The 19,148-nt window shown below is 41.5% G+C and overlaps 1 protein-coding gene across 1 annotated transcript; it reads left to right on the plus strand.

Moving 5' to 3' along the window:
- The first annotated feature begins 6 nt into the window (after positions 1-6).
- Positions 7-16,157, plus strand: LOC136429974 (epidermal growth factor receptor substrate 15-like 1). The gene is made up of 24 exons (XM_066420165.1): positions 7-78; positions 907-954; positions 1,450-1,539; positions 2,041-2,088; positions 2,363-2,458; positions 2,832-2,876; positions 3,417-3,500; positions 3,649-3,690; positions 3,840-3,899; positions 4,469-4,627; positions 5,900-6,054; positions 6,774-6,852; positions 7,329-7,471; positions 8,427-8,499; positions 8,969-9,067; positions 10,038-10,172; positions 11,282-11,407; positions 12,075-12,209; positions 12,690-12,735; positions 12,975-13,001; positions 13,148-13,189; positions 13,478-13,584; positions 14,176-14,607; positions 15,404-16,157. Exons 2-24 carry the CDS (start codon positions 907-909, stop codon positions 15,566-15,568), a joined length of 2,436 nt encoding a protein of 811 aa, XP_066276262.1. The 5' UTR covers positions 7-78; the 3' UTR covers positions 15,569-16,157.
- Positions 16,158-19,148: the final 2,991 nt, after the last annotated feature.

The raw sequence follows: 19,148 nt of genomic DNA on the forward strand, positions 1-19,148 counted from the left end.
TGAAATAGCGGAAGTGAGGTAATAGGTTAATCGAGGTCACCTCTATGTGAAGGGTACACCTTTGTGGAGGAAGCGAAGGTAAGCTTAAAATTTAATGATTTTCTTTCGTACCGTACAATTTAGCTACCTTAAGCTTCGTGTTATGTTCTTGTAGATATTCCTGTAACGGAAAATGAAGGAGTTGTAAATTTGGCGGGTTGTAATGAAGTAGAAACAGATCTAGAAATATGTTCATCATCATGTTGTTTCAAAATCAACTGATCAACGTCTGGGGAATACGTTTTACCATCCTGAAGTTAAATCTGATTTTCCGAATACTATGACCATATCAAGAGATGTGTAATGTCCCAATAAGAACCCACTATATGCTATTTGTATTAGGGTTAGGCCAGAAAGTGAACAAAGAAAGAGGCAAGAGGTCACAAAATGTCCTTTCGTGTGAAAAAAATACAATGAAGAAAAACAGGACTAGAAAATCAAAAGGATTTTTGATGATTTGATGATATTTTTTTTCCATCTGAAACAAATTGACTTTGATGATTATGAATACTTAACTTAGTAAGGTTATTAAAATAGGGTGGCTGAGGCTGAGCTGTTTATAACATAAAACAGGAAGATGGTGTTTGACACACCCCTCTTACTCTAGCTTGTTCAGTTCAAGACTCTACCTTTCTTTGATGAAGGTAGAGCACTTAATAGTATAAGATACCTTGCAATCAAGGAGTTTATACTTATAGTTGCAATGTAGCATAATTCCATTGAAGGTTGTAGCACATGTAAATTGATTGATTGAAAACAGTGGAGAATCGCCTGTTTGGTTTATTTTCATTAGTTGTTTGAATGAATGTGAAGCTCAAAGAAGAGAAGAATACTTTTGACACCCAAGATTTTGTCTTGTCTGTACAGATGGCATCAGGAGAGTCTCTGGCTGCTTACGAGGGTTTTTACCGACAGGTGAGCATTGAACACATCCTACTCCAAGTGATCTTGTCTGGATGGACAAGTTCATCAGATACCTTGTTATGTCACTGAAGTGACTGAACTAATCTCAGTTAGCTATGCTAAATTGTCACAATTTACATGCATGTACATGCATATGTATATTGACGAACTAGCACTAGTGACAGTCATACTATGAAAGTACTATATGTAGTACTGTGAACATGATACACATATTCCAATGAGGGAGTTAGTTTACTTGGTAGCTGTTTTCAAAGTTCTCATTGTTAGTGTTACTTCTGTTGATTTTTAAATACATGCAACTGACAAAAAAGCACTTTAAACATGGTTCCTAAACAATGCAATGGTGACCCATCTTTATTATGTGTAATAGTATGCTTGTACTCTTCAATACAAACCTGGTATGTTACGCTATGAGGCGGTTTACCTGGTATGCAATACAAACAAACAATAAAACAAACAAAAGTGTTATAATGTTTCCCTCCCCAGCTGGACCCCTGGGGTCATGGTAAGGTGGATGCAGGTGAAGCAGCTGCATTCCTGAAGAGGTCTGGTCTGAGGGAGAGTGTCCTTCATAAGGTACAGATCCTCATGTCGTTTTACAATAGACAGATCCTGACTGTCCATCACAATTAGCAGTTTAACCAATGAGAGAATGACAGGTTTCGGTTTGACCATTGAGAGTGAAGAGCGGCCTAAAATGGAACCAGCCGATTCCTACCTGGCCGAAGAAACTCTACTCTACTCTACTCTACTTGATGTCTGTCAAATAATTTGCATTTCTATGTTTTAATTTTGCAACTCTAAGTTTTGACAGAGGTAGGTGGGGTTATGCGATCGGTCTATCAAATGTCATGTTCAGAATTATCAATAACTCGATGATGAATATATCTGCAGTGGAATCACGGGTGAAAGGATTTGGGCCTGTTTGGCTCTACAAGTCAAGCAGACATGTACATTACAATACAAGTACTGCACATGAGAAGGATTAGATGTATGTGTTGCTCTAAGTCTAAGTCTAACCAAGGCCCTTGTGTGTCCTTGGTCTAACTAAATGATTGTGTGTTTTACTGTGACCAGATCTGGAACCTTGCAGACCAGGAAGGGGCTGGCTACCTGGACAAGAATGTAAGTCATGGGATGCTTAATATGCGGATATATGTTTTATTCCAAGATGAACTGTGGAACAAGTACAGATGCTAAATGTTAGCCAGATCAATGAATATAAGACGTTTACCATTCAAAACAATTTTAACAGGTATGGCTGAACCAAATAAGCTTCAAAATTTACAATGCTTGGAGATTACTACTAGCTATAGCAGTTTGTCTCAAACTTCTCAGACATGATGTTGATGACTTCACCTGACCAGTGTGTTGACGTGATTTTCTTTCTGTGTTTCAGGGTTTTATTGTAGCTCTCCAGCTGGTGTCCCTGGCTCAACATGGTCAGGATGTCAGTCTGGAAAACCTATCCTCCTCCATTCCACCTCCCACCATGGTGAGGATACAACTGTTTTCTTCCTTTAACTTTTAGTCATAAGGCAAGCACATCAACCATGTGCACCTTTTTACTTACAACCTAATAGTATGTACAGTCAAGCTTGTACAATTGACCATCTCTATATAATTATGTAACTAAGGACCACCTGGCCAATATGACCACTTTTTTGGTGGTCCCTTCAGATTATTTTTCCATTGACACAGGCATTAAGAATGATGTCACTGTAGTGACCACCTGGCCAAATATGCCAGATTTTATCTGTACCCTGAGTGGTATTCTTTGGCAGTTTTGACTGTAAAACTATTAGTCCTATATCAAACCAATAAAAATGAAGTAGGTACAAATGTAACAAATGTGTATTTTCTTTTAGGCAGAGAATATTTCTGGCAGTACCAGAGCAGCATGGGCCATCAAGGTAAGAAGCTACGCTGCTTCATTCTCAACACACTTGAAGCATAGGGATATATATAATCCTCTTTATTGATTTATTGAGATCTACCACATTTGTGGAAGGATTGACATAACAGGTGACTGTCACCATTTCAAGATGTCAACCCGGACCAGACTGTAAGGTTTGAGAGTCAGACCCCTACTCTTTTCGATAAGTGCGGTGGGTTCTTTAACGTGCCTGAGGTGTGGCTCTCCTCAAACACGGAACCTCCTTTCAACGTCCTATCCAAGGGACGTCCCTAACCGAAGCTAGGTACTCATTTTCACCTGAGTGAAGTGAGGAAAGTCGTGTTAAGTGCGGCCTTTCCCAAGTGCATAACATCTGGGCATATCGGTGGTTACAAACCCGAGACCTCTCGGTTGTGGGCAAAACACCCTACCAATCGCGCCACACGATGCCACTCTTTAAATTTGGAATCCAACATTATTGCAGTCAAGTTGCCACTTATGATAATTCTGTCATCATTTCTGTATTTGAAAACTGACTTTCTTGACTGTTTTACAGACAGAGGAAAAGCTGAAGTTTGACACTATTTTTGACACGTTGGACCCTGTGAATGGTATACTGACGGGAGACAAAGTCAGACCAGTAAGGATGCTCTTGTTGTCTTCTCTTGCATGAATGAGTAAAACTTTGGATTGTTGCGCTTCTAACTGAAGGATGATGTTCTGTCATTTTTAAAGTGTGAGAAAATGAGTGCAGAGATTTGTTTACATTTTTGCACATTCCTTTTCAGGTTCTCTTGAATTCCAAACTTCCTGTAGAAATACTTGGAACAGTAAGTACAATTTTCCAGTATTTCTTTCCAGTTCGTTTGTGTCAAATATTATGAAAATTCTTGATAATGTACATTTTGAGATATACATGTACATGTACATGTATATACAGATAGCAACAGAAGGAAACTATTGATTTTTTCATTGACAGGTTTGGGACTTGAGTGACATAGACAAGGATGGCTGTCTGGATAAGGAGGAATTTGCTGTGGTAAGTATGATGACTACATATGAGGTTATCTCTTATCATTTCATCCAGTGGTTTGAAAAGTTGCACATTGGCTTTTTAATGAAGTCTTGTCAAAGAGCTATAATGCTTAATGCAGGATCTTACGACAAAGAACCTGGTTGTAAAGTAGTTATGTTGAATATGTTTTTCGTAAGAGTTTGTGTGAACCTTTGTTTATTCATGAGAAGCTCAAGTCGACCTGCAGGCAGCAGGGAAGGGTCAGACACATATAACAGAGATATAGATTACAATATCTAAGTCCTAATCATAATAACTCTATCAACATGTATCAGTACATATACATAGTATGCAACATATAGCAGAAGTTGGTCCATGGTCTTTCGTTGTCCCTTCATATCGTAATTTCTGTTACTTGAGTCTCTTAAAAAGGAAGTCAGATTTGGAGCCATACCGGCATACGTAATAATAATAATAATAATAATGAATGGTTTTATTTGATCATACGTGTGTCTGGTGGTAATCTGTTCCAGACATCATGTCTGCAGTAGGCTTATAATCGATCTGATCTCGAGTGAATGATGTCTTTACAGGCGATGCATCTGGTGTACCGTGCGCTGGACAAGCAGCCAGTCCCCACCACCCTTCCCCCAGAACTCATCCCTCCGTCCAAGAGAGGACCCAGCCCTGGACTGGCACCTGGTCCCTCTCCTGCTGCTCTCACATCACCAGCACATGCTTTACATGCACAGGTAAGGCAGCTCTATAATACCTCCTGCACTCACATCACCAGCACATGCTCTACATGCACAGGTAAGGCTCTATAATACCTCCTGCACTCACATCACCAGCACATGCTCTACATGCACAGGTAAGGCAGCTCTATAATACCTCCTGCACTCACATCACCAGCACATACTTTACATGCACAGGTAAGGCTCTATGTATAATACCTTCTGCACTCACATCACCAGCACATGCTCTACATGCACAGGTAAGGCTCTATAATACCTCCTGCACTCACATCACCAGCACATGCACTACATGCACAGGTAAGGCAGCTCTATAATACCTGCTGCACTCACATCACCAGCACATGCTCTACATGCACAGGTAAATAAGGCAGCTCTATAATACCTCCTGCACTCACATCACCAGCACATACTTTACATGCACAGGTAAGGCTCTATGTATAATACCTTCTGCACTCACATCACCAGCACATGCTCTACATGCACAGGTAAGGCTCTATAATACCTCCTGCACTCACATCACCAGCACATGCTCTACATGCACAGGTAAGGCTCTATAATACCTGCTGCACTCACATCACCAGCACATGCTCTACATGCACAGGTAAGGCTCTATAATACCTGCTGCACTCACATTACCAGCACATGCACTACATGCACAGGTAAGGCTCTATAATTATAATACCTGCTGCACTCACATCACCAGCACATGCACTACATGCACAGGTAAGGCTCTATAATACCTGCTGCACTCACATCACCAGCACATGCACTACATGCACAGTAAGGCTCTATAATTTACCCACATGTTAACACTTTCCAATGTAATTTCAACTAGTAGATACTTCTGTGTAGAATCTAGTTGTTTGCTAATATTGGTGTTATTTTGATACATAATGATTTGAGCTGGAAACTGGGTGTTCTGAAAATCATTGTCTTCAAAAGGTAGCTCTATACATTAAAAAAAGATACAAAAACGGAAGTTCAGCTGCAGTACCAAGATCACATACCAGGGGACCCAAAATCGACCTTGACCTTTGTCTTCACAACCCACATACTAGATATCATCGTTTATTGATAATCCATTCAGAGGTTCTTGAGTTGCATGTATGCTAACTACAAAAATCGGGAAACACAAACAGACACACATAAACACACACACACATACACACACACACACACACACACACACACACACACACAAAACAATATCTCTATTTTTCATGGAGATAATGATAACTAAAGGTAATTTGCAAATACTTTACATTCTAGCCCACCCCCTGGGTGGTGACACCTGGTGACAAGATGAAGTACGACAACATCTTCCGGCAGGCGGACACGGACAAGGACGGGTTCGTGAGCGGCGGGGAGGTCAAGGACGTCTTCATGCAGTCTGGAGTTCCGCAGAACGTGCTAGCACACATCTGGTCTGTATTTGTCTTCTTCTTCTTCCAAAAAACGTTAGAGGAGAAATGACTTTGGTAACCACCCAGGTCTTTCCCCCTCAATCATGTCCAACATTGTTTTTAGTCCGTTGATTGTAATGACTCCCATTTTCAGCTGTGTTGCTATTCTTCTGCCCTATCCTCGAAGGCATACTCTTCCTCCTTCTCCTCGGTTGACCCCCTTCTCTTGCAGAGCCTTTCCAACGACCAAGTAGACGGACATTTTTTTTCCTAGACAAACAGTTTGTCTCGATGGTATTGACAACATCGGCCCCAGTCAAGTTGGTGTCACCAAATGCCATTGGGCATTTCCAGCCAATTTGTCAGTCAATTTGTCAGCCACTTGTAATCTCCTGGAAAATAGACGACCTTTAGTGTCCATCAGTATCAGCAGTTTTACCATACATAGAGTGGCTGCATGTCAATCAAATGCATAGATGTGCAAAAGAATAAGGTACAAAAGTATTATGATTTTGTACCTTATTCTTTTGCACATCTATGCATTTCTTTTAGGTGGGTGGGGCTAGTGAATAAGTGCATTACTGGGCCTGAAAGCCCATCTTATCCCATTTCTTGATGGTTCATTGTATTTCATTATATTCTTGCATTTGTGACTTGCGGATGATGTGGTTTGCTTGTGGATGATGCTCAGTACTTGAAGTTTATCTACAATCATGACATGTGCTTTGCCTCACCCGTAGGACCTTGTGTGATGAGAAGCAGGCTGGGCTGCTAAATGCTGAGCAGTTTGCTTTGGCCATGTGGCTGCTTCAGCAACAGGTGTGTTCTCAGTCCAGCATGTTAAAAGTTAAAGTCCTCCCACGACACTTGTTGGAACCTAATTGGCGGCACTTATCGCCGATTCACAGCCCGTGGGTCACACAACTTTGTGCAGGTCTCTATCAACAGCAGGGGGCTAGTACGCTGGTAGCAATATGTGTTTAACTGTGAAAGAATTCTAAATCTGCTTTTTTGGACCATATGAATGACATCATCAAATTTTACTGCCCTTAATATGATTTTTTTCAAAGATAAAATACAGCAGTTTGGTACATAACACTGCAGCAATGAAACTATGTTTTCCATGTGCATTTTGAGTCCTGCCTTGTAGTAGCGTGTAAACTGTTCAGTATGTCCCATGTGTGTAAAACTGACCGCTGTCCTGTGTGTGTAAAACTGACCCCTGTCCTGTGTGTTTTAAACTGACCCCTGTCCTGTGTGTGTAGAACTGACCGCTGTCCTGGCTGTCCCTCCAGGTGAAGGGTATTGACCCTCCGCAGCAGCTGTCCCCGGAGATGATCCCCCCGTCCTCCCGCCAGGCCAAGTCCGCCGGCTCGGACGTCACCACCATCGCCAAGGAGATGGACGTGATCGGGCGTGAGATACGCGACCTCACCAGGTACATCATCGGGGCTGGGCTGGTATGGTTGGCCTGGAGGCTAATGGGGGACAGAGCTATCAAGTGTTGTCAGTTTTAGTTGTCCTTAACAATAGACCCCTTTCCAAATACCAAATTTTGTAATATTGATAAACAGTGACACGGTGTAAACATATACGATGCGTGGCGCGCGTTCAACAGCCTGTCAGGAACTGTGGAAAATCATCAGAAATTCACAATTTTTACTGGCTGATATCAAGTCTAAGTGTCCACAACAATGTTATCTACTTGTGTCATGCATATATATCGACCGATTTCACCGAGGAGAGCATATCTCCGCCGACTCAGATGACTCAACGCTGCTTTCTATTGGGGACGCCATTGTTTAGCCTTTCCCGCGCTGTCCGCTTACCTTTTGTTTACTTTTCCCATGCTCAAATAACGCGCGCTCGCGCCAGATTCAAAATGGCGCCGGTATTTGGAAAGGGGTCTATTCTGTCTGGCATTGAATGGCCAAGTGGCTAGGATAGAGAACTTGAGATTGAGAGGTCTTGGGTTCAATTCCTGGCATGTCTGGCTAGTAGACATTATGTCCTTGGGAAAGGCACATGACAGTTTTCTCACTCCAGCCAGGTATAAAAATGGATACCTGACGTCCGTTGGGGATAAAAGGTGGTGGGAGAGGGATGGGCTTCACCTTCCAATACCATGCCTTTGAGCTTCCTTTACCTTAAAAAAAAGAACAATTCCATTAGTCTGTTTCCAGTAGTTTATATATTACAAATCAGGTTTTGGAAAAAAAAAGAATGATAGAAAGTGATTGCTATTATTGTAACAAAAGTGTTATGATGCTATAAATATCACACAGCAAATTGTATAGATCAGCCAGTAATCTTTAGACCAAAATTGTCCTGGACTGTTGAACATAACTAAGGTGTATAATGTATATGTTTTTTTTGTGTGTGTTTTAATTTAGAGAGCAGGACAGTCTGCAGTCAGAGATCACAGACAAGCAGCAGCAGATCCTGGACATCAACAGTCTTCTAATGGTCAGTACACGGTGTGTCAGGCACAGCACAGATACTGCACAAATATACAGGTCTCTTTCATGCTTACATCACTGTTGAAGTTGAAGTAATGTTGTAGTGAGGTATAGGATGTGAAGAGGTGTAAGATATGAAATTTCTTTGTTTTTATTGCATACCTGGTAAACCGGCATGGCGTAGCACACCAGGGCTGCATATCTGGACAGATTTATTTGATCCACTCACACCAGGAAGGACCCCTACTCTAAGTGTGGTGGGTTCTTTTACGTGCTCGAGGTGTGGCTGAACTCCTCAAACACAGGACCCCCTTATAAAACTACACTCCAGAAATATTACCCGACTTCAAATATAGGTGGTGTAAAAACTACTTTTTCTTTTTATTTGTAAGTGATATCATCATGGGCAATTTATATGTTTGAAATAGAATATAGCACATGTGTAACATCCTGTGAGTTTGTATCTCTGTGTGTAGAACCTGGAGGTTGAGGTGAACCAGAGTCAGACCACCCTTCAGCAGCTGGAGAAACAGAAGGCCGACACACTCCTGCCTGTGCAGAAACTGGACAAGCAGGTCAGATTCAGAACGTTGCACTATGTTTACCTTACCTTAGACCTTAGATCTTCCCGCAACTTTGTTGCATAGGTCAACTTGGCTTTGGATACTCCTCCTCCAAAGGTTGCGGTCTTGTGCCACTGCTGCCATTTCCTCCAGTGAATGTAATCCCAGTTTCTTCCCGTCGTTTTGCTGTGTTTGCCTGAGAGTGACCTTAGGCCATCCTATGTTTGAAAACCCCAATTTGACTGCTAACAAAGAGCTACATGCATCATAGAATTTGATCCCAGAAATGCCATTTAATCTTCTCTCGCTGCTGCCTCACCCCGTAACCAATAGAGAATCGGTAGCCAAATGACTACTTAAGTGTGCTAAAGGTCACTGTTGTGAAACTGTTTGATGACACGCTGGCATTGTCGTTACGTCTTAGATCATGTCTGCCTGTCTATTTCCAAGAGGCTGAAAAGCTGCATGAAGAAGTTATTGCACATGTAGCAATGTTTGTGAGACTAAGACCACCTCCGTCTGTTTCACATAGGTCTGCAGTTATCATGGTGGTATTTGTAAGTCTTACGCCACACTTATTGTTTCTAGGAGGCGGAAATTGAGTGGCTACTGGAAGAAGTTAATATATATATATATAATTGTAGTTTATAAGACTTGGACCATCTCCATTTATTTCCCATAGGTCTTTAGCAGAGGCTGTCTCCAGCTTTAATTTTTTTCCTGTTCCAATTAATGTTTGGGAGTCCATGTTGTTGGTTTTTGTTCTTAAATCTGTCATTTTAGGCTTACAAAATACATTTTTATCAGTTTCATGCCATGAAGTTCAGATTTTTGGATGGACATTGCGAAAAAAAATTTCTGTCCCAACAAGAAACTTTCCATCCCGAGACGTAGGGTTGGATCCAGGAGACTGTCCTGGTCTGAAGAGATATATTGTGGATCATATTTCTTACATCACGTTTATGATGTACAATGTCTCCAGGAGGCGGAAGTTGAGAGGCTGCTGGAGGAGGTGAAGAGACAGTGCCAGGAGGAGACCCAGCTGGTCAGCAGGCTACGGTCTCAGCTCACATCACAGGAGACGTCTGTACACAACCAGGAACAGCAACTCAACAAGGTACAGTACAGTGTGTCATAGCTGTCCACTCACCTCACACAACCAGGAACAGCAACTCAACAAGGTACAGTAAAGTGTGTCATAGCTGTCCGCTCACCTCACACAACCAGGAACAGCAACTCAACAAGGTACAGTACAGTGTGTCATAGCTGTCCGCTCACCTCACACAACCAGGAACAGCAACTCAACAAGGTACAGTACAGTGTGTCATAGCTGTCCGCTCACCTCACACAACCAGGAACAGCAACTCAACAAGGTACAGTACAGTGTGTCATAGCTGTCCACTCACCTCACACAACCAGGAACAGCAACTCAACAAGGTACAGTACAGTGTTTCATAGCTGTGACACCAGGAACAGCGACTCAACATGGCACAGTACAGTGTTTCATAGCTGTCACACCAGGAACAGCAACTCAATAAGGTACATTACAGTGTGTCATAGCTGTCCGCTCACCTCACACAACCAGGAACAGCAACTCAACAAGGTCACTACACCAGTCCAGTCATACATGACATACATGAAAGATTTTCAGGGTTCCAAAAATGGTACATACTGCTTTCTCTGCCTAGCACTCAGCATTTGGGAAAGAGTATGGAAGTTAAACACACACACATCACTACCAGCGGACCAGCCCCCTGCTGAAGTGACTTGCACAAATGTGTGTGGCCCAAGGGCTATAGAAATGGAGATAGGCGCCACCTCTATGCGTCTTTTCAAGACGCCCGGGTCACTTAAACAATTTCAATGCCCTAATGGCCCCAAGCTAGTGGAAAAGCCGATCAGGCCAGTGCATGTCATCATATGCCATCAGGTCATCACCATTTTTCTATACATTGGTCTTTTATATTGCCAGTCTGTATACAGATATATAATTTTTCAGAAGCATTTCTTGATTAAAGTGTGGCTGGAAAAATACTAGTAGGTGGAATGTTTTCAAATTTTAGGCCAGTGAAAAGTTGGTTAGGGCCATTGAAAATGTCCTATCCGGACAGTGAATTTTTCCAAAGTTGTTGAACCTTGAATTGAGTATCTCACCGCTAACATTATGATGGACAAATGTAGAGAATATAGTCTACATGTATATCCTATGTTGTTTGACTGTTGCAGGCACGTGTGGAGCTGAACAACCTGCGGTCAGAAGAGTCGAATCTGGAGCAGAAGTTGGAGACAGGGAAGATTCGGCTGGAGGCGACCATCACTGCCATCAGAGCTGCACACACGGAGATAGCACAGGTACATGTAGGAGTAGTTCTCGTCCCAAATATGGTCTGATGAGACTGGTGTGTCAAACTTTAGTACTAGTATTTGAGATGTCTCTTGCTAAATAATCACTGTCCATTGACACACGTATGTCTTCTGTGCTTCTACCATGTACATGTACTTGCAATTAGCCTTCAGGCATGAATTTGCAAGTAAACTTTTTATCAAAGGAAGTTAAGAATGAAGAAAAGGCCTGGAAGAATCATGGGGTTCGTAAAAAAGGAAAGAAGATTTGCATTGGGATTTAGGACAAAGGGAACAAAAGGGCAAAATGAAGAAAAGAATTTGTACCAACATTAGATTTACTACCAGTTCTTTACTTGCTAATACCATTGATAATAACAGAATAACCCTTATAACTTATAAGGGTATATAAGATTGACGTTTGTATTACTGTGAATGCAGAAATGTTTGAGGGGATTTAATTTCGCGGTAGGGAGAAAATGGAGTGTTCGCGGTGGTTCTGAGTTCGCGTTTGAAACAGTAGTGGCGCTACAGTCCCACAATGAAATGACTTTTCGCGGCGGTTCTAAGTTTATGGTAAAGAGTTCACCGCAAAAACCGTGAACATAAAACCACCGCGAACATTTCTACATTTCCAGCATTATAACAGAACGTTGATGTGGTTTGTTTGTTTCAGGTGCGAGATCAGCTGTCCAAACTGCAGGACACCCAGAGGAACCTGAGTACCCAGGTCGGCCCCGGGGGGGTCGGGGACATCGGTCTCATGTCGATCCCAACCACCTCATCATCATCATCATGGGACACTGGGGCTGTGAGTCGACCCTCTTACCTCCTTTATACAAACATTCTCTCAACCTGAATCTAAAACTGCATAGACTGCTACTGGTAGTCATGTATTCTATTAGCAAATCATTTATTCTGTTAGCCTCCTGCACAGACCTTCTAGGTGCAGTCTGTTATTTGGGGGGTGGGGGGGGCTAATTTGTGTTTGGCCCTGAGAACCTGGACCTTGTTGAACATTGCAGATCAGCCCCCAGTCCCCACCACACACCCCAAATAAAAGGTGCCGTCCACACAGGAGGCTGGTATTCTATGGCCTTTTTCATACTAGAATGTTTGGAGTCGGAGTTTGAATCTCACCAGCTGCAGGGTTTGGGCACGGTAATCTGCAAGAAGTGTGTAGTCGTCACCCTGATTTCTGCACCCTATTGGTGGAATTGTAGCCCCTCGGCCTGAGGGTGTCAGCCTACACACAAAATTATAAATTTGAAATGTTCATTCTTTGTTGCAGAGTGATCCCTTTGGTAGCAAGGACCCCTTTGCAACAGCTGGAAATGGTATGTTCCGGATTTTTATCTCGTCCAAATGAAACTCAAAGTGTCTGAATACAGTTTTATATAATATTATAAATGCATTATGCAGTGCAAGATATTAACTTACTAATTCTTCTACTTTTCTCTTGATAATTAGGTGAATATCTCAGTATAAAACTTTCTGAAAATAAGTTTATAAGTTTCTTGGTCAGATAGCCTATATTTCAATGCTCTTAGTTTGTCTCTACGTTTATTCCATACAGATATGTTCCAGTCCAGTGTTACTACTGGTATGTATACAGCTTTATCAATAATGATATGAATGTACAATATACAGACTGAATACATAGTATATATGCAATTCGATATCTGCTTTCTGTTTGTTATACTTCTATCTTGATATGGGTTGTAGCTTAACTTCTTCTGATATCCTCAGATTACAATGACCCGTTCAAGGCTGAGGATCCTTTTAAAACAGGTATGTTGAACTTCTGGATTGCTTCTGGTATTGGCTACAGTAACTGTTGTATGTACGCACGATACTTGACTAATATCCAAACAAGATTGCCTAGAATAGTATATATATGATGTACATGTACCACTACAGACAGGCATACCACTACAGACAGGCATACTGCAAATATAGAGAGTTTCTCAGTCAGATACTGTCAGTTGGCCACAATTTCACACAACTCATTTTCCCCCAAAGACCCCTGCTGATTCAACCATAACTATTCTGCTTTGAATTCATGTTTGTTCCACCCAGATGTGTTCCAGTCTAGCGTTGCTGACCCTGCCTTTTCCACTGACCCATTTGGAGATGACCCCTTCAGCGGGAAAGACCCCTTCAGTGCAGATGCAGGAAACAGTAAGGTAATAATCTCTTTCTGACCGAGCCTCCTTTGCAGACTTCTTGGAGCGGCGCTGTTTATTTGCTTGGGTGAGCGCTGATACACGATTTTTACATGGGCCAATGTTCTCTAATGCCACTTAGGAAGTTTTGCGGGCGATAGACTATGTCCGAGTTATGTCACCGTTGGAGCATCGCCTCTCTATTCTTGGCCCGTGTAAAAAATCATGTACCAGCGCTCACACACAAAAAATAAATGCCACCGCTCCAAGAAGTCTTCAAAGAAGCTATTTCTGACCCATTTTGTAGTTGTAGTGTCACCACCACCTTTACCTCAGTTTGTGCCTCATTTCTTTCTGAGCAGCCTAACTTCAGTGACCTTGTGACTGTCTCTCATGTTTAGTTACAATCATGTTGCTGAGCTTCCCTCTGAATTTCTGGCAGTCTACATTGTAGTTCATGGCCATTGACATTTCCACAAACACATGATAATCACATTCCAAGTGACCCTTTTTCTATTGTAGCTCTGTCATTGTGATTGCAAGTTTCATGGTACAATGTATTAAGTTAAAGCTGCAATGGAAGTATAAATTGTTGTAATTTTCCTTCTGCAGCCATTTGAAGCAGAGCCAGAGCCGGTACCATCACTTCCGCCCAAGAAGAACCCCCCTCCCCGCCCGGCACCCCCCCGGCCCGCCCCTCCCCCTGTAACAACGGCAGCAGCAGCACAGATGGACCCCTTCGGTAGCAGCCAATCAGCAAGCATGGATAATGATCCATTTGCCAGCAACCAATCAGCAACCATGGACAATGATCCCTTCGCCAGTATCCAAACAGCAACCACAGAGAAGGACCCCTTCAGTAGCAGCCAATCAGATCCCTTCAACTTTGGCGCGACAGACGACCCCTTCTTCTCGGGAGCCAAGCCATCCAGCGAAGCACCTGTCAACGACCCGTTCAGCAGTGGGGCGGATCCATTCCAGAGTTCCGGGAACGCTCAGTCCAGTGCTGGAGACTTCTTTGCAGACTTTTCTGATTTTGGCAAGGTTTGTGGTTTTATCCTCTGTTCTTAAAATAGTTTTTCCATGTCCTCAGTAGTGATACCGTAGTGATAGTGATGTCGAACCAGTTTAGCTTAATTCTTCCACTGGTTGTGACAGAGAAGACAGACACTATGTACAGTATTTACAGGTTCATTGCACTGGGGAAATTCTGCTATCTCTTTTGACAAATACAATGAACAGTGGACCACGGCTTTAGGCCCCATCCTAAGGATTGCGACCCTTTCCAGTAGCGTGCATGTCGGGTGAGCGACAACAGCCGAGGTTCGACCTCCCAACCTCTTGGTCCAGAGGAAGAGTCGCTAACCACTGGACTACGCACTCTACATACATGTTAAATGGTGGACGCATTTCTATAGTACTGGATTTCTTCCCTAGCCTAACGTAAAAAAGATAAATGTGTTATTACATGTGTAACTTTTGAAAATCTTCTTTGCTGACTGTTGTGATGTCATGATTAACACAAATGTGTGACCAAAAGGCTACCCCATTTCCCAAGTAACAGAGCACCCTCATTAAATCAGGACCCCTATCAATCCACGTTACATGAGTTCGTCAGTCCGCTCATTGCCAAATAAGACCAGCTCATTAATTATTCATGAGCAAGTGTCGGCGTCGTCACCATGTCTGGCGGCGGGTATTATCAGGGCCCCTTTCGTGAGCAATGTAATGTGGAGCGATAGGGGTCCTGATTTAATGAGGGTGAAACAGAGTAAAATCTAGAAATGTCTATTGCTGACTGTGGTAACCCTGTGATTAATACAAAACGTGTTACCGAAAGGCTGCGCCCGTTGCCCAGGTAACAGAGGAGGACCAGCTGGGCTGGGCGATGTCTGAGAGCGAGGCAGAACAGAAACGTCTGGAGCAGCTGCAGAAACAGGAGCAGGCGGACATGGAGCTGGCCATGGCACTCAGCAGGGAGGACTCCAAAAACGGCACACCGTGAACTATAGACCCACTAGATTGCACTACATCCGAACTAGCCTACAGTCCAGCCTTGTTAGCTTTGGTCCGCTCCAAACGGTCACTACTCCACCAATGTGACGTCATTGTCAAATCTTTGAATGGTTTTTAATGGTTTTTATTCTTGGTTTCCGTCCTTATTACAGAGGATATACAGTATAGACCACATTAAAACAATGACGTGTAACACTCCACATAACACGTAACAGTGCATGTACTAGTACCGGCTAAGTGCTGATGGTTCTACTTATTAATTGTCTTGTTGTAGAGCCGAATGGTCACAATGAAGGAAGGAATTGTTTAGTCTCTTAGTCCGGGCTTTTGGTACACTGATTGTGCCAGAGATTCTGAATGTTTGTATGGTAACAGTGCCCAGTCTTGTTGAGGGAGTAGCTGACCAAAGCTAAAAAGGCTGGACACCAGGCCACATCCAAACTATAGATATATCGCTGATGTTGTCTGAGAAGATTGAAATATTGTCCTGTGAATTCCAAGTGTGTAGTGGAGTATTAGATATGTCAATTTATGATGCATGGACTAAAAAGAGTATTGTCACACGGTGTGAAAAGTCATGTCTGTATAATAGCACATGTATCTGAAAACATTGCAATTTTGTAGATGTTATAGTGAGAGCTGATAGACTACAGCGTCAGTGTATTTTTCTTGGCATCACACTTCGCTCATACCAGATGTACTCATTGGTCAGTATTTTATTTGATAACCCCAGAAATGTACACTATGAAACTTCATATGGTTGTATCTGGATGTCAATTTTGGCAGGAAAGGCAGCAAAAGTTGATACTACAATGTAGTTAAGATGCCAATCTTGATAAAACGCATTTCTAACACTATAAGGAATAATAAAGTTGTATCCATTATTATCAGGTGTTGTGGCTGCCAAAGTCTGTGTACATCGTACAATTATGAATTCTGTATTTCCATGTTTAGACTTCATGGGGTTGTAGAAACTAGTAAGACTTTTTTGCACATCCAACCTCACATGCTCTGTATAGGAACACCTGTGGAGTACTACAATGTAGTAGCAAACAGTTTAGCTGATAAGTGACAAGTATAGTTAATCATAGAGGCTAGAGGATTTAGCCTTAGCACTAGTCTACACAGCTAGAGATCTAGTGTTGATAGTCATAGAGGTCTAGATGCTGATTGATGATAGGAAAAGATGACCAACATACATAGCAGAAATACAATAGGTTAACAATGTGTCAGGATGTAGTGAATTGGAGATTTCAATTTTTCAAGGTCAACACTTTTCACATTTTCAAAATTTCATTTTCTACTACTTTCTTGTCATTTCTTTTAATAATTAATTTTTGTTACACTGTACTTATTTCTTCTATTTCTGCCCACGACCATTCCTTGTCAGAGGGTCTGCATGGGGGGTCCCGAAAACGCTTTATGCTGAATTCAGAAGAGCCGCGCCCCCTTTGTATTATGCTAAAATCAAGGAAGGCGATTTTGTAAAATTTGGTCGCCTTGCTTCAAATTAAGTGACTAAGACGGCTTTCCCTACAATTTACGGGAAATAAATATAGGCTGCCTATGCCTTACGGAAAAGAGCATGCAGGCCCTCATGAGAAGATTATTTGATATATATGATGGTAGCACTCTCACCTTTGTGCAATAGTCTTTTACAAGTCATCTGCATTTTGTATTTGTCCTCCAAAATGGTTGGTCATGTGTGCATCTCATGGCATGAAAATTGATTGATGAATAAATAGTCTTCAAGCAGATGTTGTGGAATACATTTTCATACAGTTCTAGTCTTTATTGCAACAGTCTATGAACATGACTAGCACCAAGGAGGTTCTATTATGAAACCTCCTTGCTAACACAAAGACACATCTGCTTGGACTATCTTGGAGGTTGAAAACCAAAAACTTGAGCAAACCAACTTCATGAAATACGCCAAAAATAGTTACTCAAACAACTAGATAAAATTTTGAAACAGATGTTTCAGACAGCATCCGCTGTCTTTTGTCAGTAACTTCATGAAATCTTTGTCATAACTTGAATGTTTGTATGACGTAATTAACTATTAGAAATGTCTTGCCATTACAAGAAATGGTACATTGATATCCATGTGACATAACTGTCATTTTTTTTCATATCACAATCTGCATCTATAGTACTTATAAATGGAAACACTTATAAAAAGTATGGAATTATGGTACTTATAAATGAAAATAAACTTTAAAAAACACAGGAAGCCTCGCAACTTGGCTACATTGAAGATCGAAGAAAGCTGTATGAACCCATTTAACCTCTGATTTTTCATGTGAGGAGTCAGGACCATATAAATTTTATTGACATATTGATAACTGAAGATATACCAGTGTTCACAACATGTCAGTTATGAATGAATATAAAAGTAAAACCCTTTTGAACCATTCTCTTTTAAACCTCCTTATTTGAACCATGGAGCTCCTTGCTATGTTTCGTTTTAGTGTCATCAAACCTTGCAATGATAAAGAGACGATATACCACCACGACATCACATGGCATGTCAACTGCACATGCCATGCATGTGATGTCTGGGACCGGGAATGCAGTACACGCTGAGATAGTTACTTTTACACAAGGAGGTTATCCAAAAACTCCTCGCTTTTGGAACATTTTCGTTTCTCTTTCTTAATGGTATTATGCCAAAAGTTAAGGCGATTACACAAAATTTGGTCACCTCGCTACGTGATGACTAGAGTCAATTCCACATTACCGAGAGGGTGTTTGTTGCCTTTTGTTCTAACATTTACAAAACCTTTGTAACAATCTATGTGAGATAAGTAACTGTTAAGAACAATTTCCAACATTTATTTGATGTTCTAAATATTTTATGCTGTGTTCCAACAGGTTAAACAAATTTCCAACATTGAACACATTATTTGTATTAGTTTCTAAACTGTTGCAATATAGATTGATCATTTGTTTGAACATGTTACAACATTCTACAAATATGATATAACTGGGTCAGTGGGCTGGGAACAGGGAAATTCACACATCCCTTCAAAGTATAGGGGATTAGGCCTAGGTGCCATGCATAGACACTTAAAGACAAAAGAGTTGCCAGTGTCCAGACGTGAAATCTAAAAATATACAGAGGCAGACAATAGAGCGTGATTAGCACCTACTTTTATGGGGGCAATAACCCAAATCTACCATTTTGAGAATGATGCAAAATGTTGGAACATGTTCCAACAGTAGAACAATCACACAGATGTTTGAAAACTGTTCTAAATAAAGAGATATTTGTGCAAATACTTTCATACTATTTCCAAAATATATAGATGAGTTCAAACATGTTCAAACTTTCATTTCTAATTGTTTGAACGGTCTGGAATTATTTTCACTGAAATAGTCTTTTCTCTAAAATTGTTCAAACTTATTAGCAATATCATCTGAAAACCCTCTCGGTGACATGGAATCGACTCTAAGACGGCTTTTCCTGCGAATTACGGGATATGAAAATACAATCAAGGACTTGGTCAGCCATAACTCGGTAACATGGCGTCGTGTACTATGTGGCGTAATTGATAGAACATTCGACC

Source organism: Branchiostoma lanceolatum, chromosome 3 (genome assembly GCF_035083965.1).
Source record: "Branchiostoma lanceolatum isolate klBraLanc5 chromosome 3, klBraLanc5.hap2, whole genome shotgun sequence".
Lineage (NCBI taxonomy): Eukaryota > Metazoa > Chordata > Leptocardii > Amphioxiformes > Branchiostomatidae > Branchiostoma > Branchiostoma lanceolatum.